The sequence below is a fragment of the Otolemur garnettii genome, unplaced genomic scaffold, assembly GCF_000181295.1.
Source record: "Otolemur garnettii isolate 467f Iridium unplaced genomic scaffold, OtoGar3 scaffold00080, whole genome shotgun sequence".
Classification (NCBI taxonomy): domain Eukaryota; kingdom Metazoa; phylum Chordata; class Mammalia; order Primates; family Galagidae; genus Otolemur; species Otolemur garnettii.
The window spans coordinates 5,523,221-5,548,147 of record NW_003852475.1 but is presented as its reverse complement, the minus strand read 5'-3'; the positions used below and the strand labels follow the sequence as shown (position 1 = coordinate 5,548,147).

Here is a 24,927-nt window from a genome sequence, read left to right as displayed (position 1 = left end):
GAATGGAAAAGCAAGCATCCAATGTACCCAATACTAATATGAAGCCAGCCAATGATCTAATACATGTCCAAATAAGAGAAAAACTCAATTCAATTCGGGGGAGGGGAGGAAAGGAGGAATGGGATTGATGTGATCCTACTTAATGGGCACAATGTAAGAGTATATGGCCTAGCTCTTGGGTGAAGGACACAACTACAAGAGGGACTCTACCTAACCAATGCAAATATTGTAACCTAGTTTGTACCCTCATATTAAATTTTTAAAAAGTACAAAAACAAAGTAAAATATACAAAGCACTAAAAAAAGGAAGTTTTGGAGAGTGGGGAGTAGGCAGCTGTTCTGGGGCTTTGTTCCTGCTGATTATAGGGTGGACAGAATCCAATGCAGCCTGTGAGAACAGGCAGGCCATCAGATGTCGGAAGCAGAGACAGGAGCAACCAAACTGGCCCCAAGAGATAAAGAAAGGAGCCTGGGTTCCTGTTGGCATCTCCCGTTCCCATTATGGCCCTATGGATTAATTTTCTTTATGTCTGGAGATCTCTGAGATCTCCTGTTAGAAGGTCTCAGCAAGCCTCTTTTTACCTAATGTGCCTTGAAGAACTTTGATCCTTGAAAAAAAAAACAGATATGATTAGAAAAAGACTGTAGGTGCTCATCACCCATTTCTTAAATGTTTCTCCAATCCAGTGGTTTTCATACTTGAGAATCATTAAACATTAAGGAATTTTTTTTAAAAAATGCAGATTTTCAGGCTGCAGTTCGGATTTTAAAATCAGATTCTCATAAGGTTGTAACAAGCATACCACATAGTTCTGAGCTAAATGTCCCTGAATCACACTTTCAAAAACCCATTTCAATTATTCTAAGTCTTACCCTTCAGTCAGTCTAAGGCCCAGAAAGATTGTACATGACCAAAATTTTGTATTCTAACTTGATATTCTTTGGTTTTATCAAAAATAAATTCTACAAAGCCCTGTGTAGAATTTTCTGTATCTATATTGCTGAAAACAGTAACCTCTACCTAGCTGGTGACCCCTGCTGAAATGTAAAGTTCCAACGAGAAATAACTTTAAAAAATTAGTAATTAAACAGCCCTACTTCCCAGAGATATTGATATGATTTTATTGCAAATAACAGAGTGATAATTGAATGAAAGAATGAATAAGTGAACAAAAATAAAACTAAGGGAAGAGGATGAAAGGTGTTTCCCTTTTAACCTCCTTCTCAAGGAAACCAGAGACGAACCTGACACTCTAAGTGCCACACATTCTGTGGCCAGCATCATTGCATGTTACACATGTAGCCTTGAGCTACACAAATTACTGCGGGAGAAAGCAAGTTGTGAAGGTGGACCAACTTCCCTTTCCGCAGTGGGTCTTACCAGCAGACATTTACTTGGCATGGGCTGAGTTTTGTTCTGCCTTGAGTTTATTACTGGGCACTTTAGGGACTGAAAAGTGAAAAGGGAAAAATTTCAGCCCTCAAGGAGTTCATCTTCCTTCAGAGGGACACAGAATTTCTACTAAGAGTCAGAATACAAGCAATTCAGAAAGGTTATGGGACTTGAGAGGGAGAAGTAGTTATTTCCCACAGAAAGATCAGGACTAACTTTGGATATGGCAAGGATTTAGGCCTTGGTAAGATCCGGACAAACAAGAGAGATGAAGAGACAGACATTCTAGACAGAGGGGAAAATCAGATTTTTCTTCTGACCTTCTCTCTTAGCACTCTGACTTTCGGCAGAGCACACACCACATTTTTATCTGCATGTTCATTTAGTCATGTGTTCAATACCTCTGTCTTCCCTCACTAGAAGGTCCCTCTCCATAATGGAGAGATGTGTGCCTGTATCACTCATCACTCTGTGCATACATGCACAGCATCCCTAGCACAGTGACTGGAACCCAGGGATCATTCAGCAAATGTTGGTTGCTAAACAAGTGTTTAAGAACTTAGGATTCCACATAGTTTTGACACTTATTAATTTTGCAATATTGGGCTCTATCTCTATGCTTCTATTTCCTGTAATGTAAACAGTATAATAGCTCTGTCTATATAAGACTGACATAAAAATTACAAAGGGTAATAAAAATATTTAAAAACTACTCTTTTAGCTATTTTGAAATACATATTATTAACTATTGTCAGATGAGGTGATAGATATGTTCAATAGCTTGATTCAATAATTCTACCACAAGTATCAAAATATCACATTCTACACATATATAACTAAAATAAAATTTTTTAAATAAATAAAAGAAAAAGAAGGAAATGCATATTAATAAGTTATAGCTATTACAAATGTAATAGGAAGAGACAGTGAAATGATACATATAATACATATAATATGTATAGCATTTACATATCAATATACAATATAGCTATATAAAGCTATATTGAAGTTACAGTCTTCCAGCAATCAAAGTTCAATTTGTCTAGATTGCCTTTCTTTAACTGTACAGTCTAGTAAGTTTAATTACCGTACAGCACATACCACATTTTGTAACTGCATGCTTCCTGACTTAGTCTCTGCTCCTTTGGGGCTGTATAAGCACAGTGTTTTCCCTGTTGCCTCATCTATAGAGCAAGACTGAGAAAACAGCTTTTCCTTTATCCTCATCCCATCCCAAGCAGTCTGTGACACAGCATCTGCCAAAGTGATGTGTGATCTATGATAAAGCTGTAGCACAGGTACCAGGCTCCATGTTCTTGAGTTACTAATGCAAAAGCAAGCTATTCTGTGCCTATGAACTCGGCAAGTAATGTGTCATCAAAGGAGGAAAACAGAGGAACCTCGATTTCATCATTGCTCTGATTCTAACATACTGGGTAATCTTGGAGCAGTTATTTTATCGTCCTGAGTGTGGGGTTCCCCACCTATTAGCCTTGTGCGATTAGATTTGCCTCCTGGGCCCACTGTAGGAGGTTAAGAAGAATCCAGCGGATGATACTGTGGACTCCAGGTCTAAATATACATCAATCTCTGGTCCAGAAAGGAGAGAGAGTAACAGGGTGGGAGGAAGGATATGGGACTTAAAATGCCCCACCCGATCAGATATGAATTGGATTAACATTTTCTCTGAAGAAGAAGTGTAAGTTACACCAACTAAGAGTTCTAGGCTCTGAGAAGATATGGTCATGGGAATCTGATGGTATGTCCTTTTTTGTTTGTTTTTAATCAAAGCAGATAACATCTCTTGCTGGATTTTAATAGAGATAAACAGAGGATGCCATCATTTAAGAAAAACACATTGGAGATTAAAAGAGTTGGAGTTAAAAGAATTTTTAATTGAGAGAATTTAATCCATTAACTTTTTTCCCCTGTGAATTGGAAGAATGTACCTGTTATTAATTTTATCAGCAGAACTCTTCAGTTTGGCAGGAAGATGATTGAGAACTGTAATCTCTACTAGCCCAAGTGTTTGTCATTCCTCCTACTAAATTATTGGGGAAATTTATTAAGTACTAGGCCCATGTAATGATATATGGACTTTGAATTATAGGCTATAGAAAGCAAATCACACCCAGTGTCACCTATAAAGACAGATACCTATGCTCATGTATCACGGTTAGGTCTGGAGATATATATGTGAGTTCTACATATTAATTTTATTTAATTTTCAAAAACACTTTAGGAAATAAAACATTATCCAAAATTTAGAGAAAAAGTAAAAGAGATTTAGGTAAAGTCACTTTCTCAAGGAAGAACAAGGTGTTAGATCACCTTCAACATCATTTTTAGGGCCAGAATTCTGGGCTCATATCCTCTACATTATTCAGCAGACATAGCAGACCCTTCATTTGTTGGGAATAAATTAGCCTTCTATTATTTACTGCCTATGTGGGCAAAAGTACAGATAAATCTGTGGAAAGGAGGGGAGCCTCATATGTTTGAAAGGGGAAAGTAGACAGAGCGGGTAGGGTTTGTATGTATTTGAGTGGTCAAAATTCTGAAGTCCCAGATAGGTTATTTTTGATCTCTTTGATATTCAGAATAATCAATACCCTCATTATCGTGGATCTGCAGAAAAAATCCGTTAATGCCTTAGTTTCATCTGAATAAGCCAAAATCTTAAAAATTAAAATTGGGCAGAAGAGTGGAGTTCCTTTATGCACTCATTAAAAAACAATTACTGAAGGCTCATCACACACCAGACACTGTACTAAGCACTGGAAGTTCATGAATGGAGTCAAAGACTCCTGATCTCTAGAGTTTAGAGTGTTGTCCGGGGAAAACACAGACATAGAAACAAGTGCCATAATGGACACCAACATAAGGAGGACTTCATACTGTAGGCCACCAATGTAATACAAGTTCTCTGACCTTAGGGAACTCTTAAGGTCATTGTTGTCATCATCATTTTCATCCATTTCTATGCACTATTCCATGTGTCCTAATATCCTTATAACAGCTCTATGAAATAGGTGTTAATATTATCTCATTTTGAAAAGGAAGAAATTAAAACAGAAAATTTAAAGTGATTTCTATGACAAATATGACATTTGAATCCAGGTAGTCTAACTTAGGAATATTTCAATACTACCTAGTTTAAAAAAAAAAAATCACTGTTGTTGATACTAGAAACTCAAGCATAACTCTATGTGGGCTGATACCGGAGGAACTGGATACCAGCCAAGGAGGTTTCCTACCAATTCCCAGCAGCAGTCTGACGTTGGCCTTTCTGTTCGCCTTTCTATTCCCATGACACTGCTATCTAGCTCACCCCTTAGAGTTAAAAGTTAAAGGAACTCCCTCTAACTATTGAGATTGACAAATAATCATCAGTTCTATGTTTTTAAAAAATATTCTGTTGAATATTCTATTTTGAAAATGTCACATTTTATCTTTGAGTCTAATAACTTTACCTCCTCCATATTCTTCCTTCTCATAAAGTAGTAAACACATATAGGAATTATTTAAATTGTCCATTAGGGGTAGAGGGAGGATAACTGGTAGAATAACAAAGATAAAAATGTTTGTGAGTTGATAACTGCTTTGTGTAGCCATCATCATACAAGAATACATTGGATTAACCATTAATGCTATCTTTTAACATTATGTTCACTTAGGGTATATGTTTGAAACTTCATATATAAAAATGTTGGAAATATAAAAATGACTCTCTTGAAAGACAGCCTGATAGAAAACTTAGAAAAAATAGCAATGATTTGTGACTTTGAAGTAAAAATGTGGAGTCTGACACTAATGACAAGCAGTGGCCGAGATCATTAATTTCCAACACCAGCCAGGCAAACAGTTACCAATGATCTTTTGTAGTAGGTTAAAATGTATGTGAAGATATATTGTAAAATATTAAAAACTGAGTGTTTCTCATTCTTTACTACTTATAAGAGTCACCTATGGAGTGTTTTAATATTGAAGATACCCTTTCAAACTGAAGAAATTCTGACTGAGGTGGGCTGAGGTGAGTCTCAGACAGCGTGCTTTGAAAAAATTCAGTGGAGCTGAGAAACAATGTAAGCACACTGCTGCTATTAGTAACCAAACATTCAATACCTCAGACAGGCATGTGCTTTACAGGGTAAAAATAAATGGAAGAAAATAACAAGAAAAATACCAAGAAATGTTTTTTGATTACAGGGACTTAAAACCTATTAGGCCATAATATGGTCAAAACTTGGTAGACTTTTGGTTTGCTTAGAAGGAGGTGGGATTATCATTATTTCTTTAAGGTGAGAAGTAGGGGGAGGAGGAAAACAAGCATGGCTAGCTCTAGCTAGAGATGGTTTATGGCTTGAAAAATACCTTTCAGTCTTAAGGGTTTAACTCAAGAACCTAGTCAGGACAACTCAAACTTAACACAACTAAGGCACAAATCAGGGCTGGTGCATTTGGTCTCCTGGAACCACCTTGGCTTTCCGAGAGGTTTAAAATGGATTTGGTTTGAGGTTTACATATCCTATGATTTCCTGGTTATACATCCTAACTAGGAGTAGGATCAAAGCATTAGGATATTTTAGAGGTCTTCTGTTCAGCCAAGTTTGGGGACCATGAATATAATGTTTTCTCAACTTTGCTCAATCAAAGGGAAGCCACATCTGCAAAAAAGGAGCCCCTCTCTCCTCATTAATTGGAGTTTTTACCTGCTAAGGCCCATCCTCCTCCTGAAACACTTTTTCTAATCTCTCAGTTTAGGTTGATCCACATTTCTCCACACATCCCCCATCCTAGGACAGTTGTGTTCCCCCATCTACTGAGTCTGTCCCTGACTCATGCTTCTTACCATAAACCTTTGATCAAGACACTGCCTTGCTTAGAAATGTTTAATAGGGCAGCGCCTGTGGCTCAGAGAGTAAGGTGCCAGACCCATATACTGAGGGTGGTGGGTTTGAACCCAGTCCCAGGCCAAACTGCAAAAACAACAACAAAAAATAGCCAGGGGTTGTGGCAGGTGCCTGTAGTTCCAGCTACTTGGGAAGCTGAGGCAAGAGAATTGCCTAAGCCCAAGAGCTGGAGGTTGCTGTGAGCTGTGACACCATAGCACTCTACTGAGGGCAACAGAGTGACACTCTGTCTCTTAAAGAAAAAAAAAGAAATATTTAATAAAGTCCGCCCACAGAGTTTTATACCCAAAGTATAGGTATCACCTAGGAGTTTATAGAAAGGTACAATTCCAGGCCCCAAACAGGCACACTGAATTAGAATATGCAATTAAGATGATCTCCAGGGGACCTTTAGGCACATTCAAGTTTGAGAAGTACTGTCCTAGAGCACCATTTCCCAAAATATCTGTTGAAAGACACTCTCCAAAACTGAAAATCTACTGCCTACATTTAAACCCACACTCTTCTATCTCATTATGGAACAATGTACATTCTAAAAATAGGTAGGGAGTAACAACTATATGCCCCCAAGTTAAGCTGGGTTTACAGTCCTGGGGAAGGCAGAAGTGATTCCTGCATTAGTGGACTTAAAATCTAGCAGGGGCAATCTAAAGATAAGTATGGTGAGTTCATAAAAGAATGTGCAGGATGCTGTGGGCTGATCTAATTAATGGGGTAGGTAGGGGAGAGTAAGTGGCAGATGAGAGAAGGCTAGCAAGGAAAAGGCTTGGGACTAGTCCCTAGTAAACTTGGGACTCCAAACTCAGCCTCCTAGCTCCAGCATCTGTGTTCTTATACCCCAATCCATAGCCTCTTGAACTGGGTTGAATGTGAAGCATTCCTCAAGGAGCTACAAAAGGAGCCAAGTGCCAAGAGGTAAATCAAGGTGTATTCACAGATCTATAGCCCTTTTTCTTTAGAAGGAGGGAGAGAGTGTCACCATTCAGGGGCTGTAGTTTTTTACAACTGCAAATTCCTGGAACTCATCCCCTGATTACTGAATCAGAATTTCTAGTCATGGAGCTGGAAATCTGCATACTAATAAAAGCTTCCAGGTGATTCAAATGCAATAGAGTTTGAGAACCATAGGTGTATAGGTACCATTGCCTCCAAAATGTGCTGCTTTGCATAGTACCTCCTAATTAACCCACAGTTATTTAATAATATCTTGCTCCCAAGGTATAATAAACTAAACATGAGGGTAAATAGGATTGAAGTGGAAAGCTGGAAGAAATCTGAAAATTGAATCTTCACTCTTCCAGATCCCTGGCTGCCAAGGTGTGAAATGAATTATCTAGGCTTAAACTGTTGGAGGCAAAAAGAGACCACAGAGACTTAGAACTATTTTCATAACAATGCCAACCATTTAAACAACTAATTGAATCTCTGGAAATTGGAGTAAAATTTAAAGGTGTTTGAAGGTGCAATTATTTTACATGCCCTGTGATTCCACTGCCTTTAGCCAATGCTAGTGAAAAAAAAAAAAAAAAACTCTCAAGCTGTAGATGGATTTTTCTTGAATGCAGAATACTCAGAATAGCAGTGGCTGAAATAGTCTCTGGTCACCAGGGTGCACCTGCTCAACAAAGCTAATCTGCTTGCCTAAAAATCAAGAAACTATAATGGTTCCAATCAAGTTCTGTCTATCAGTAAGGTATTCTTTAAAATGCAGTCTTTTATTTTCTTTTAACCACTTAACAGAGGAATTATGCTAAACTCAGTAATGAGAAACTAAAAGAAATAGTTGAATTTCAACAAAAGTATCTCATCACAGATTATATCATCCTCTTGCATTTTTTTCAATATTTAAGAGTCTATTTTTTGTTTTTCAGGTACATTACCACTACAATTCTAAAATTCAGCCTCCTAGAAACTAACTGCCTTTCAAATGGTTCAGGATACGGACAGTAGACAGGACCTTTTCAATCCTACTCTATCGGGAAATGACATTCCCCTGGCTATGTGACAAACCCTGTTCATCCAGTTCATTCAATTTGAATCTTCATTCAAGAGAAAAACAGTTTTTGTTTCCAAAGAGATTGTTGTTCACATCCCTCAAAAGATCAGATAAACAATGCATTCTATTTTCAAAACTCTTTCTTATTCAATATATTTATTTCTGACTCAAGCCATAAGCAAACCTCATTGGATGCCTCTTATATGTGACAAAAGCTCACTAGAAAGATGCAACGGCACAGTTAAAAAACTTTATGCAGGAGCCCCACTGTTGTAATACAAGACATTAGTGATGACAGTCTTCAACATCTGTCACTGCTCTGTTTCCAGTCATTGAGAATTAGTTTGAATGACTGCGAGCTCCATGGCAATATTGGTCATATTTTCATGTCACTCTCATGAAGTGATGCTATAGAGAATTTGAGGGAAGGGATCATAGATACATAGGGCTGGAAATATTCAAAGAAAGGAGTGAATGCTCTCAATCTCTGATAGGTTCTCTCTCTGTAAAATTCCATACTTCTTTTTTCCCTCTTCCAGGAAGCTGAAATACCAACAGAGTCATGTCCTGCTTGAGACATGATCACCACAAGATGGCAAGATGGCCAGGGAGGAGTGGATGACACCCACCGAACTCTGTTAGGGTTAATATGCTCTTTGTCCTTCCTTTTCTTAGATTGGTTTATATATAGTTGGGTTTTTTTTCCTTTCGTTTTTTCCATGTCAACGGAAAGATCCAAAGTATGAAGGTTAGCAAATGAGACTTGGGGAGAGGGACCAAGTTATTAACTCTAGATATTAGGCCAAAATGGAGTTTGGGGACAAGGAGTAATTGTATCTTCACATGGACAAGTTCATCAAGGAATTATAATAAGCTTGGGGGGAAGGAGGGTTACTTTAGCAAAGCACCACTGTGTGTTCATCTTTATAACTTAGGTATCAAGTATTCTGGATCACAGCCCTCCAAATACACCCAGATGTATAAAGCATCACTGTTAAGAACAGAAATTTATATCTTATAACACCTTATAACATTATATCTTATAATATTATCTTATAATTTATATCTTATTAAGTTCAACACTTTAATGTATCTACTCTTCTTTTCCCATGTGCTTACGTGTGTGTGTGTGTGTGTATATATATATACACACACGGGCATATATTATATATATATATCAGTGATGTAAGCATAGTGTTTAAGTAGTATTTAAACCATATATTCTAATAAATGTGCCCAGAAGAAGGGTCCAGGAACAAAGCAGGAATATAGAAATTGTGATAGTGATGATGTTTTATAAGGAATCACACTGGAATAGATGTTCAAAATCCTCAACAGAAAACGAGTATGCCTGAAATACATAATAGTAAAATTATGACAGGTAATAACTGAGTATGTTTTCCCTTCCAAGTTCTGATGGATCTGCAAATACACAATTTCACTTATAAACTTTTACCAACCTCATTTCCAGGGTGACATGTCTAAAAAAAAATGATGTTCTAAAAAAATTTTTAGCAGAGGGGAAACAATCTCTCACTTTTTTTAGCAGTGGGAAAACATCAGATGGTTAAAAAAAAAAAAGCATTAAGAAAGTAGCATACACCTACCTGCCTGGCACAACCTTGGGCAGGGCGTCCACACACTGAAAGCAGTCACAATACAGTCCTTTTTACATGGAAGAAAACATGGGCGGACAGTTTCGGGACGAGTCGATTCTGGACACCTGTCAACATAAACAGACCATGTCAATGCCTCTTGGAATAAGCAAGCAATTTAACACAGAACTATATAGAATTTCAAAAATTCAATTCATATCTTATAAATTTCTGTACTTGTTCAACACTTTAATGTATCTACTCTTATTTTCCCATGTGCTTAAGTGTGTGTGTGTGTGTGTGTGTGTATATATATATATATATATATACATATATATACATATAAAGACTCTCTTGTTACTTTTACAGATGAGGAAAGAAAGACCCAGGGAAGTGAAACTACTTGCCCAAAGGCTCACAGCCAGCAGAGAGGCTAAAGCAAACTTCAGCCCTCTAGACCCAGAGACCAATCCCTAAAACTGACAAATGCTAAGAAAGCATCTTACCATCAATATCAATTCAGACATATTTTTAAATGAACAATCTGAAACTTAAAGAAAAATATTTTATGCTCAGCGTCTGTAGCTCAGTGGTTAGGGCACCAGCATATGCACTGAGGCTGGAGGGTTTGAGCCCAGCCTAGGCCTGCTAAACAACAACGACAACTGCAACAAAAAAATAGCCAGGGGTCGTGACAAGCATCAATAGTCCTGGCTACTTGGAAGGCTGAGGCAAGAGAATCACTTAAGCCCAAAAGTTTGAGGTTGCTGTGAGCTGTGATGCCACAGCACTCTACCAAGGGTGACCTAATGAGAATCTGTCTCAAAAAAAAAGAAGAAGTAGTAGATTGCTTGAGCCCAAGAGTTTGAGGTTGCTGTGAGCCATGATGCCACAGCACTCTACTGAGGGTGACAAAGTGAGACTATCTCAAATAAAAATATTTTATTTGGAATAATAAAAAAATTAGTGATACTCTACAAAAAGAAAATAAAAAGCAATATATAGATATATTGAGAAACAAAAATTATTAAAGGTTACTTAAAAATACTATGTCTCTGGCTTGGTGCCTTATAGCTCAGAGGGTAGCGTGCCAGCCACATACACTGGAGCTGCATGTTCGAATCTAGCCCAGACCTGCCAAACAACAATGACAACTATAACCAAAAAATAGCCAGGCATTGTGATGGGTGCCTGTAGTTCCAGTTACTTGGGAGGCTGAGGCAAGAGGATTGCTTAAGCCCAAGAGTTTGAGGTTGTTGTGAGCTATGATGCCACAGCACTCTACCCAGGGCAACAGCTTGAGACTTGTCTCAAAAAAAAAAAAATACTATGTCTCTTTGATCATTAACAGAACTCTAAAGTATGTAAAAATCAGTGGGTATTTCTAAATAACTTGTAGACTGATGAGTTAGAATATGCAAGATATGACAGCTTGCAAATATTAAATACACTAACTAGGATTAATAAGAGAAAGATATCAATTCTGCAATTTTGCTTATTATTAATTTAATTTCCATATTTGGGAGGAAAGTAATATAATGGTGAATGGATTCACAATCACTTGGAAGAACTAAAGTCTCAGAAAATAGCAAACAAGTTTTTGTGTGTTTCTTTTAATGCTTGTTTTCATGAGTACACAGGGCTAAAAACCACATTTACTATTTTCTACAACAGTGATACACTAAAGAGAAAAACAAGAAAGCACTTTGCAACATGTATTTGTTTTTTAAATTGCTTCCCATCAGTTCTTATAAAGAACAAGATGCAGAGTATATAAAGCTTGATGGCATGAGCCCTGTATCCCCTGCATGGTATAGCCAAAGCTGAGTTTTGCCTACGTTGTTTCAGTTAGTCCTATACCAGATCATCTTCATTTGCAGATGATAAACTGAGGGCACTGGGATAATCAATCATGTATACAAAGACACATGGAGAAAAAGCACTTGAAAAAAAAATTATAGTAGAAAAGACTGCAGCATGGGAAGTGTAAACAAGTAACTAATAGACTTCCACTGGGACAGTACAGAGAAAACAGAGGCAAAAACTTTAACAAGAAAATAATGGACTAAAACATCAGAGTTGACAAAGGGAGGACAATTTAGAGTGAAAATATACACCAACTGTATACAAACATGCACAAGGATTGTCCATATTTTAAACGCAAAGAGTAAGAGAAGAAATGAATAAAGTGAGAATCTGATTGTCATCAGTCCTCATCAATTTATATAATTATAAAATTGGACACATATTTATAATTTTAACAGTTTAGACACAAGGCATAAGCAAAGCATGGAAGACTGAATTTGGGGTTGAAACCAAATGTTCCAATAAATCACTCTTGTCACAGTAAGGTAAGGATGCAGTGGGTACAGGATGAAAGATGGGGAGAAGCAGAGGAACAGAGGCTCCCCTCCAACACAGCAGGTGTTCAGAGAGTTAATTAAAACACAAATGAAATAAGAAATAACATAATTACAAACAGAATTTTTGTTTTCCCTCAAAATCCGTAAGTTGGAACCTAACCCTCATGGTAATGACCTTTAGAAAATAATTAGATCATGAGGTGGAGCTTTTGTGAATGGCATTAGTGTCCTTATGAGATGAGACACCAGGGAGCTGGTTTCCTTTCTCTACTCTCCTCTATGTGAAGACACAAGAAAATAGTCATTTGCATATCAGGAAGGGGTCCTCATCAAAAGCCGACCATGCAGTCACCCTGACCTGGGACTTCCAGTCTTCAGAACTGTGAGAAATAAATGTTTAAGCCATCTGGCCTGCAGTATTTTTATTACAGTAACCCAAGCTAAGACAAAGGTTCTAAGAATATTAGTCATAAGTATTAATTATAAGAGCTTGAGGTGATGGATACCTTAATTACCCTGATTTGACTATTACGTATTCTATGCTTATATCAACACATCGTGTGTATCCTATAAATATATACAACTATTATGTACCCATAATAATTTAAATGCTTAAATTAATATAAAATAAATAAAATTAAATGATATAGTATGTAAAAAATTAAAAAGGATTAATATGGCCAGGTATGGTAGCTTACACCTGTATTCCCAGAACTGTAGAGAGGCCAAGGTGGATCATTTCAGGCTAGTAGTTCAAAACCAGGCTGGAAGACATAGGGAGACCCAGTGTCTACCTAGCTACTCAAGAGACTAAGCCAGGAAGATCTCTTAAGCCAGGGAATTGGAAGTTGTAATGTGTTGTGGTTGCACCACTATACTCTTGTCTGGGCAATAAGCAAGACTCTGTCTCATAGTGGCGCCTGTCGCTCAAAAGGGTAGGGCGCCAGTCCCATATGCTGGAGGTGGTGGGTTCAAACCCAGCCCTGGCTATAACCTGCAAAATAAATAAATAAATAAATAAAGTTTGGGATTTAAAAAAAAAAAAGACTCTGTCTCAGGAAAAAAAAAAAAAAAAGAAGAAGAAGAAGAAGAATGTAACAAACAATGGAATGCAAAAATACGGAGGAGCCTGAAGAAGATTTAGTGTAAATGAGCTAGGTTTTATTCCTTTCATGGGAGCGAATCAAGAAATGACTGTTTTAAATTGATAAATGCAGAGACACATGGATGATGTGTGAAAAATATATCACTTAGAGGTAGAGGGTAAACAACTGAAAGGAGAAAGGATAAAAACATACACTTGTGTTTACTTGCATTGACATACAGACCCAGTGGAAGAAGAACAAAATGGTGTCAGTGATAGGGCAGGAGGGGTGAAGGGGTGAGTGAGAGCCAGGGGATGTAAGAGCTCTCACTGTTCATCTATTTATTGTTAAAGAGGTGAAAAATATGAATGCTTACCCAGTGAAAATGGAGAGAGAAAGAGAAACAGCAGCTGTTAAAAAGTGGTTAAGTTTGGCAAGTGGAGCAGGGGATGATTGGGAACCTACTGCTTCTCATCACCAATCCCTCTGTGTTATTTTACTGCTATTATAAAATGTGTAATGCTTTGATAAAAAATTAATTAAGATGAAAAATGTATATACTCACAGAAAAAATGCTCAGTGAATTAATCCTTATTAATGGCATATTGTTAACCATCCTTAATACACACAGACACAAAACATCTATCAAATAGATCAATTCAGTGAGTATAACAATGGAAAGAAAGAAGAGCGTCTTTACGTGGATATAGTGTTATTTAAACAAGCTATTCTGGAGATGAAAATTTATACTGTACTTTAGTCAAGACAGCAAAAGAAAAAAACCACTAAAATCATCCCCAAGTAGTTTATTCATACTCTGAGGGCTACTAAAAATAAATTGAACTGTCATTTAATCTAACTTCTCTCCAACCTCTCTTGATATGTGTCAGGGAAGGAAAGCAGGACCTGAGGAATGGTGACTTCCCTGTGTGAGTGGGTCATGGGCCCCTCCACGCACCCTCCCCAACTTGCTCATACAGTCATGAAACAGACTAGGGGTATTTGTGTTGCTAGCCTTCAACCTTTCTAGAGAGGACTGCTCATATGGCAAGAACTTTATCCACTTCAATTAGGAGTAGGAGTTAATCTCCTTAGGGGCACTGATGGTGCCTCCTTTACTGATCCTTTATTAGTATAACTCACAATAAATGCTCACTGGGAATAATGCCACCTCCCCATGGTACGGCCGCTTTCTCTCGCCTGGTCTTTCCTTCAGTCCACAAGAGAGAAACTATACCATCCCTTAGTGACAAAGTCAAGCTTAAGTTATAGCAATTTTATAGAAGCCATGAATGGAGGACTTTCCTGCAAATACAAGTGATCTTTGCTCTGATAAAGGCCAAGTAGTCTCTTGCCAGCGAAATTGTCTTTTTGTCATTTCTTCTGCCAACAAGGTTTACCTGTCCTCAATGTTTCAACTTCCTCTTTCTATTTATCCATGTGTTTACCTCTTCATGCATCATCTCATTTTCAATTTCCACAAACATCTTCTTAGTCTCAAAGATACCATGTTTGAATTTAGCAACTTGAGCGCTCCCCCACTTACAGAAATTATAGGTTGTCACCAACCAAAACAGACTTTTGACATTTTTTTGTGCTGCTGTTCTGTTGTCTGTGTGTGCACTCAAACACACACTGATTTTGGATGTTTTGCTGGTAGAATTCCATTTTAGATCATATCTTAAAAATACTAGAACTCAGCTCACTGTAAATATTTAGTACCATTGAATGATTAAACAGTATTCCACGCTACTGAAGCCTGAAGACAAATAAATGCTGGGGAATATTAGGCTAATTTCTATAGCAATTTCCACAACAAAATTGAAGCCTTGAAACCCAGAGAAGCATATAGATTCATATTTTAGTTAGCAAGCACATATGGCTCTTTGCTCTTTGTCATAATTTAACTTCCTACTTTCACATAACACTCTGAGCCTGGATTGGCAATGTTGTTCATGAAAGGGGAATGCATTCCATTTCAGTACATATATTTTCCTGGACTTGCACTGGAATGTTCTATAACTCTTGTCTCTTGGCCACACACTAGGCTTCAGTTGTTTATAAGCACTGTGCTGAAATGCATCAAATTGAGCTACAAAGACCTGCCATTTTCCAGTTATGCCTCCATAATCAAGATGCAGACATACAATGCTCTATCTCCTTGATCAGTCTTCTGACCCAGCAGCAGACATATTCATCTCACTCAGATAGATGAGCCAAAACTGCCAACGTTTTAGACATTAAATTTTTAAATGGAGCTATTTATTATTATATCTCACAAAATGCCAGGTGTTTTCACATTAAAGGCAGAAAGTGCCTTATCAGGAACTTTGGAAAGGTTTGAGCTGTGTGTTTTCAATCTTTATTATTGTTCTGTACATTGCCTCTGGGAGAGAAAAAAACCCTGAATAGTGAAACAAAACCAAATTCCAAGAATATTCCAACAAGCTATTACTGTGGTTGAGCTGTGCCTCAGCTAGTTCTCATTTTCTGATAGCATCAGTTCTATAACTCACACAATGGTGATGTTCTCACCTGTGCAAACATGGAAACCAAACAACACAGGGATGTGAGGACATGCAGGAAACTGCATCTCAATGGAATGGGTTTACAGGTAAAACACATTATTTTAGTTTACCCATTCCATGGAGACCTGCTTCTTTCTCTCACCAGTCTTTCTTTAGGATATGTCCTTCTTCCCTTCCTGTTTCTATATCTCAACCTCCACTCCAAGAATTTTATGTGTTTCAAGGGATCTTTGTCTGCTGAAATGACTTTCACATGAAAAAGAACAAAAATATATTTGGAGGCCAGAGCAAAAGATGTTTTCTAAGGCTGATAATCTCAATGGGTGGGTGATTCACTAGGAATTTTTTTTTTTTTTAGCTCAATTAATCTCATTAACCTCAAGAATTTTAATTAACTTTATTCAAGTCAACATAGGCGAATTTTAATTAACTTTATTCAAGTCAACATAGGCTGTTCATGTTCAGCAGGAGTGTTTGGAGACATAGAGTAAGAATTGAAACTTGGGTGGTATGTTTCCAGGCTCATTAGCAGTGCAAAAAGTAATTAGCAATGCTTTCGAGAGAGTATGTATGTGAGAAAACATCTGTGCCATTGATTTTTCTGTGTTCGTTAACTGTCGAAAAACCAAAGGTGATTTAGTGTCATGATAATATTTTATGTAAATTTTTAAGCAAATGAATTATGCTTTAAACCATAAACTTTTAGTCCTGTGATTTTGGGGGATCTCAAAACATCTTTAAATTAATCTTTAAGTAAAATGATGTGCTCAGAGGACTTTATAGAAAAAGTTACTCAAAGTACTTAATGAGAAGGTAAAAGAGAAATTAGGTGACTATTTGAACATATAATTCAAGCTTTCCTATCCAAATAGCCCTTTAAAATGAGATAATTTATTCTGTGACTGTCCATCTCAATTCTAATTCCCCTTTGCTATGAAATAAATTATATTCAAGTAGATTTTCCCTATTGTGGTTCAGAGCTAAGAACTTTAGTGGGAGATCAGACTTCAGGCATGCTGAAAAATAATAGTTTGCAGCATTTATGTAGGGTTTACTTCAATACCTAAGCCATATTTATTTTTACTCTCATATTATCCTAACGTTTCATGCATATTTTTAAGTTGAAAATTTAGATCATAAAGGTAAACATTATCTAGGCTGCAAACCTTCTCAGTCAAAAGGAGGTCTCATGTCTGCATAACACCTTTATAAAACTTTCAGAATTTTTGCCATAACCCCATGAATTACGCTAAATATTCTCATCCATATTTGTCTATAGCATCCATTTATCAATTGATCTAATCAATCCCTGTGCTGCTATGGCTACCAGCAAGTTGAAATATACAAATGACACAAGCTGATGTTCTGCAAAACATCACAAGCAGCATACAGTTAGGTGTTAGAGCAGAAACAGCATTTATGGATTAAAACAGGTATAAGCAGGTCATATGTATGATCTGTTCATTGCTGTTTAAGATAGTCCCTTTTACCAAAATTTATCAGAGAAGACTAAATACTTTTCCTTGAAGCAATGATAAACAACAGCTTCTCTTAATCTCCCCTTCATAACCATAAACTTGTCAATTTTTATCACTCTACCACACAAAAGACTAGTTTATTCATAAATTCCAACAATGTTTATGGAAAGTACATGTCAGACACTGTGTTAAAGAGTACACTTGCAGATGATTCTAAAAATATACATGATGATAGCTGTGACTTGGAGTGAAGCGTAGTCAAGAAGACCTTACCTCTTTCTTCTCCCAAATGCAGCTTACAGATGTCTGAGTTTACAACCAGAACATATAGAAGGAGAGAGAGGAAAGGGCTTCCTGTTCAAGTCACAATTATCTTCATGTGTATTTGCAAAACAATCTGTTCATCAGATGTTCTACCACATACAGTGGGCAGTGTCTGTCCAGTGTTTCTGCCATAAGCAGTTCATTTCTCTTAACTGAGTTTTTGTGATTTTCCTTACACACAGACAAAGTGGCTTCCATGGCAGTGTGGATAAGGCCAAGAACCCTTCACCCCAGTGCCTCGGATGAAATTGTTCAGGTATTTGAGTTCCTTATGACAGAAACACAATTTATACTGAGTTAAGAAGAGTGAATGTATTTGCCTATTTTTCAAGAAAGGGCAAGGGCGTAGTTAGGAAGGAGGGAACAAAGGCTCAAAACATCTTTAAATTAATCTTTAAGTAATATGATGTGCTCAGAGGACTTTATAGAAAAAGATTTGTTATGACTTATGGCAAGATTTGTTAAATCTTATGGCAAGATTTGTTATGACTCCATTTCTGCTTGTTTCTGAGCATCCAGCTCACTCTCTGATCATATCTGTGGCAATCCTCAGCTTATCTGCTTAGAGTATCATGAATAGAAGGGAGAGAGCGTTTATTCTCCCAACTTGAAAATTCCTAGGGAAGGACTCAAAGTTGCCTAGCATATGACACTAGACCAAAACTTGTGCCAGCCCATACAAGTCACCTCCACCCATGTGGCTAAAGTAGGGTCTGCATACCTGGCCACTGGGAAATTCCTAGGGATAGTTGAGTCTCTGTACACTGTGTAGAGTCCATTTATTTTCTTCTTTACAAGCACCCCCACATCAACTTCAGAAAGAGACATATCTTCATATTGGGTCTTGAGATGAAACTCCTATGGTTCACTTGCAGGTGTTCTTGATCCATTTGGATATATATGCCCTAATATCCCATGACCATATTTTCCTATTTACTTTTTAAAAAATTTCTCCTCCATGTTCAGAGAATATAGCATGCATGAGACTGTAAACCACTTGCAGGCCTGGATTAGTATAACTAAAATGGCTGGACAGATTCATCTGCTCACTCTACTGCACTCTTCTGCAGAGTCTAAAGAACAATAAGGTACAGCCCAGAATGCCAAATCTACCTTTATGTTGAGCCACTCTTGATGTAATATGAGAAGAATAGAAAGCACTGAGACCAACTTTGGGAAACTTGTTTGATTATTCAAACACATTGCATGTTTATGGACATTATTTTTATCCATTAAGTAATAATGGGTTAAAAAAAAACATTAGTCTTTAAGAGTCAAGCAAAAACAATAATAAAAATCCTCTTACTCTAGCACAGACCCAGATGAATCAATTGTTTCAATGATAGTTGTTTTCAACTAAAAATACTTGACTATGCAATGATTAAATGCACTAGGAGTAACAGATGGATAGTACCTTTTGGTCATCACTTGTCTGATGTGACTCTTGACACAGAAGACTTTCCGGGTCTGAATGCCTACACCACACGTAGCTTCTCCATTCCAGCCAATGGTTACATTAAGGGCAGTTACTGATGTTTCTTCAGAACATGGTCCCCATGGCGATGTCTCCCAGTAAAGCTGCATACAAGAATGGTCATTGCATGAGCGATATTCTTGGAGGGCTTGACTAGGGGGACATGGCTTTCCACCTGCAAAAAATAAAATTAAAGAGAATACAGAGTTATTGTTGTTATTGTTGTTCTTGTAATTGGTATTTTTGATGTTTTAATGGTCTAGAAAGAAGATTTTGTTGATGCAGCTTTCCAAAGGTCTGAGTCACTGACCCCCTTTTCCCACTCTATGGCTAAAGATTCTTGCTCTGAGCAACTACCTAAGGATAATATATTGTGCTCTTCTATACCAAATAAAAAGCAGCAGATCACGCCAACTAAATTGCAAAATTAATTGACTCTACTGCCCACCTCTGGTGCATATTATTTCTGAGATGAACTCCAAAGAAATTTGCTTTTAAAAATATATTACTATGCCTACATATGCTTAGTCAGTTAGATAGAATAGTATATGACCTTGAAGTGATATTACATTGAAAACACACACATACACTATTTATACATGGTCTTCCTTTTTTTTAAGAGGAGCATTATTTTTTTCAGAGAGTCATTTTAAGACACCCATCCTGCATCAAGTAGAGAATTTTATGGCAACTTGAAAAATTCAGAAATATCCATTAATGTTCGGCAGGAAAGAGCCCATCCTTAAACTCTGAAATAATACCTGATAATGTGTTATCCTGGCAGAGAGACCAGACAGATGTGCACACTTACACTTTCAGGCAAGTCAGACAATCAAATTTCATTACTGTCCTTTTCCCCACATTGTTATATCTATGTAAAAAGTGGTATTTATCTAAAGTATTGATCTTTTCCTACTCTGCCACACTATAATGTTTTATTCAGTGGGACAAATGCCCAAGATTTGTGACCTTAGTTTTGTTATTCTTGTTCTCCCACCCCCCCCCCATTAAATACTACTTTGACTTTGAGCTTTCTGGAAGTTCTCCCCTTCTAGAAATATAAAAGACAAGTGAGGGAATCAAGTGCACTTAAAGAATATGAAAATTTTCATTTATCTTGACCCTGGCCCTATTTCTCAGGATCAAAGAACAGAATTCTGTTTAAAAAGGAGTTCCCCACAGCCAGTGGCCACTCTACCCTGCTATTCTAACTGAGCCCTGGGCAGACAGAGACAAGGGAGGCCATGAGAGAAATGATGTGTGTATCTGGGGACAGAGACCATCACTATAAATGACAGCAACAGCTGTTCCTCTAATTTGTACTGATGTCACCTGCTTATATTCCCATAGCACTTTTTAGCTTCTTCAAAGCTATCTTCACAGGCTTCATGTTCCCACCTCCAGAATGCTAGTATCACAGAACAGGAAAGCAGGTCTCACAGATCAGGTGGTTGGCAGATGCTAGTGGCAGTTCCCCATCAAGAAGCCATGTCTCCTGATTCCTAATTTGGAGCTCTTTTTACCAGATAAATTCTGCTTATGTTCATAACTGCATGAGCTACCTGAAACCTCATCTGTGTCAACCAAACTCTGCTTTCTGCTTTAAGAAATAAATATAATGTAACATCCATCTGATTCCCTTGGCCCATGCACAGGTACAAGTCAAAGTAATTCATATGAATATGTGAACCCAGCACAGATAAACCAGAGGATTAAATTAAAAAAAAAAAAGCATGCATGAAAATGAAATGTTAAGATGAATTCAGGAAATAGAGATATCACCTTGGGTGGCTATTTCTGCAATACAACCTTCTTTGTCACCTATGGTAGGGGACGTTATTGGATAGAGTGGACACCTTTTCTGTTACTCACCTTCTCCAGCCAATGCCAAGATCGTTCGTGACCTGGTCTGTTTCCCATCTGAGTTTTTATTTGAACAGGACTGGGAACAGGATGACCATGCTGTCCACTCGCCTACCACACAGTCCATTCGGCAGGGAATTTCACAAACCATCCGTTCAGGAGGAGGAGGTACTGGGCAGAGACTCCCTGAAACATGTTCTCCTGCAATCAACCAGATTAAGACAGATACTGATTAATGCACAATTGCAGCCAGTCCAAGGAACATTTAGATTCATTGCTTTCTCTATTATTTCATTTTAGCTTAAAGATTTCACCTGATGTCTAAACCAATGAAGTATAAAATATCACTGTTTCTTCATTCATTCATAATATTCATGTTGAGAAAAACTGCCAGAAGATAATTTGGCATTAAGAAAGGTAGATACTAAGAAAACCCTGAATTTTCATCTGTTGTAGGAACAAAGTTGGTTTGTTCCAGGAACAATTTAGCCATGGATGGCTGGAAACAGTCAAGATCAACATGGTATTGACAACCATACATATAAAGTATACATTTCAAGTCAAAAGAAAGCTCAGACTAGTCTGTTGTCCTGAAAATTGCTGCAACTGATGTTGAGTATTCTAATCCACCCTATAAAGAATAATTTTGTGTGTGTGTGCATTTACCTCCTTTAAACAGGATGATCACATGATGACTCTATTGCTAGTGATAATAATCAAAACTAAAATACAAATGGGCTTGTGGCTAAAATTATATAATACGTTGACATACAAGTTGGCATCTAGTCTGAAGTTCTGCCTAATATTTTTACTATTACCCTTTTAAACAGCCTAATGAATTGTGAAACAAAAAAAATAACTACAAGCAAAAATACAGCAGAAAGATCCATCACATACTAAGGATTTCTAATTTTGCTATTGTTCTAGCATCTTTATATCAATACTATTTATAATCCTTTGACATCATAACAAAGTACAAGATTTTTTCAAAAACTACAGAAGAACAGGGATGATGCTTTACAATCAACAGATGTTAAGACTAAAAGGATGATTTTGATGCTACTTTTCCAAATCTCAGATGATTGCAATTAATTGTGAAAACTCTCTTTCAGGTTATTTCCTTGTTATTTTACAGTTCAAATATTCCTTCTTTATAAATAATAATTCAACTCTTACCAATCCCTCCATTCACAGTCTGCTCATAAAAATAGAGGACACAAAGAAGAACATTATTTATTGTTTGAAATAACAATGTAAATGCGGAATGGCAACTGCAGGAGACAGCAAGCTCTGTCTGCATGGCTTTAGGGTTTGGGAGTTCTCCTGTCATGATCCGGCTGACACAAAAAATTACTGCAAAGGGGACTAGTATTTATTAAGCATCTTCCTTTGTGCCAAGCACTGTGTTTTCCATACATTATACAGGCTTAGCATGTGTTATTGAATCTTTCACAAGAAATTCTCAATGACAGTCGTGATCCATCTCATTTCAGAGAGCAGGAGTCACACAGTACACAGTCACACAGCTTGCTCACAGTCACACAGGCCTGAATGGAGGATCAAATTCAAACTTCCTGCTTCCAAAACTTCTGCTTTTCCCATTAACCATGCTACATCCAATTCTGAGAAGACAATATTCTCCTGACGAAGTAAATAAAACAAGCTGACAGTCAGCAAGCCTGCCCGAAGAAGAAGACAGTACGTGGCTAATATCTACATTTATATTTGTAAATGAGGTCAGGCTCATTGCCCTTGAAGTACAAATAAAACTTTTAGAGCATATTATGAAAAGTAATAGAGATTCCAGCAGATAATCAAGCTAAAAGGCCAGTTCCAATCTACTGAAGTAGATTCAGCTGCAATCTACTTTCAGGTTGAGTCCACACTGTGCATACACACACGTGCACAGGTGCCCACTCCACCCCCACCCCTCCCCCAGCCCCAAATCCAGTTACAGAGTAGTACTTTTCCAAGTAGAGAAGCAATCAGGCCAAACAAAATACCCAACCTGAATCTAATCAAAATTTAATTTCCACACTTGTCAGTATCATTAGCATAACTGTTACATAAAACATTTTATTTATGTTTTATTTATATATCATATGTTTTTTATACAAAACATTTTAAAGTGATATATTGCAAAGAATGTTTTGCGGAAGAAGATATCCACAGGGGTCTTAGGAATAAAAGTAGGGGAAAGTTGAGTAGTTTAGGGTTAAAAAATGTGAAACTGGTTGCATTACTGAAAAACTCTTCAGAGACTTAAAAATGCCAATATATATTGTAAATTCCCTAGGAGAGAAATGCAATATACTGCTTTTAAACCTCATTTAATCAAGGAGCATTTCTCTCCCAGAGGCTGTATTTTTATGAAGATATTTTGAGAAAACTCTGTTTTAAAGAATTATAAAATTATCAACTCCTCGTATTTGATGATCACATACTATGTCCAAGGCATATGAAGGGACAAAAATACATGGAATGACTATGCTTTATCTCTCTAGAGCTCATGAGTAATGATAGATATGACTTACAAAAAAAGAAAACCAAGTCCAAAAGTAAATGTCAAGTTGCAGCTGTGTGATTTTAACAGAAAACTGCAGTAGATCAGGGAAGAGAAGGATCTCTGGGGGCTGTGATCTTATCTTCCCACAAGGGAAAGAGAAAGGCTATGAATTGGTGGCAGTGAGGGAAAGTACTTTAGGCAATGGAAGAGTCAGCAAAGGAACAGGTGGGTAAGCACAATGTGTCTGGAAGGCAATACTGGAGATGCATGAGAAGCACAAGCCTATTTTGGAAGAGCTACGTGACATCAAATTCTGAACGATCTAGGTTGGCACACAAGTTTTGTTACATTTCTGTCTTCCTTAAATTCCCAGTTGCTCTGGTTTTCTGTGACCCAGATGACCCAGATTTACTGTCCTCCCTATCATTACACATTCAGTGCCCTCAGTCTCATTTCAGGTATTTAAAAACTTTTTAAAATTTCCGGTTTCGTATAAACTGATGTTCCAACTTCCTCAGCGCAGTTAAATGTCAACATTCCTGCCAACCTTTTTTTTTTTTTATTAAATGATAACCATGTACATTAATGCAATTCTGGGGTACAGTGTGGTGTTTTCACATACAATTTGAAATATTTTCATCAAACTGGTTAACATAGCCTTCATGTCATTTTCTTAGTTACTGTGTTAAGACGTTCATATTCTACTCTTAGAAAGATTCACTTGTACCCTTGGAAGATAAACAACCATAGAAGTGATCCCTCCAATTACCCTCCCTCCACCCATTTCCCTCACCCCTCTCCCTCCCCCTCCTCATATTCTTAGGCTGTTATTAGGTTATAGATTTCATATGAAAGCTATAAATTAATTTCATAATAGGGGTGTGTACATTGGATACTTTTTCTTCCATTCCTGTGATATTTTGCTAAGAAGAACACTTTCCAGCTCCATCCATGTGAACATGAAGGACATAACGTCTCCATCTTTCTTTATGGTTGCATAATATTCCATGGTGTACATATACCACAATTCATTGATTCTTTCGTGGGTCGATGGGCACTTGGGCTTCTTTCATGACCGGGCAATTATGAACTGGGCTGCAATAAAAATTCTGATACAAATATTATTGTTCTAATGTGATTTTTGGTCTTCTGAGTATATACCTAATAAAGGAATTGCAGGATGAGATGGAAGGTCTATTTTTAGTTCTCTAAGTGTTCTCCAGATGTGTTTCCAAAAGGAACATATTAGTTTACAATCCCACCAGCAGTGTAGAAGTGTTCTCTTTTCTCCACATCCACCCCAGCATCTCTAGTTTTGGGATTTTGTGATATGGGCTAATCTTACTGGAGTTAGGTGATATCTCAAAGTAGTTTTGATTTGCATTTCTCTGATGATTAAGGATGGTGAG

The 24,927-nt window shown here is 37.3% G+C and overlaps 1 protein-coding gene across 1 annotated transcript in view; it reads right to left on the bottom strand.

Moving 5' to 3' along the window:
- THSD7B (thrombospondin type 1 domain containing 7B) overlaps positions 1–24,927 on the bottom strand; it is a 1,042,983-nt gene that overhangs the window by 448,652 nt on the left and 569,404 nt on the right. Inside the window, exons 9-11 of the mRNA XM_023515847.1 lie at positions 21,022–21,213; positions 19,090–19,324; positions 9,910–10,025 (exon numbers count right to left, since the gene is read on the bottom strand). Of these exons, the coding sequence (XP_023371615.1) occupies positions 9,910–10,025; positions 19,090–19,324; positions 21,022–21,213 (543 nt within the window). The remainder of the gene's footprint in view (positions 1–9,909; positions 10,026–19,089; positions 19,325–21,021; positions 21,214–24,927) is intronic.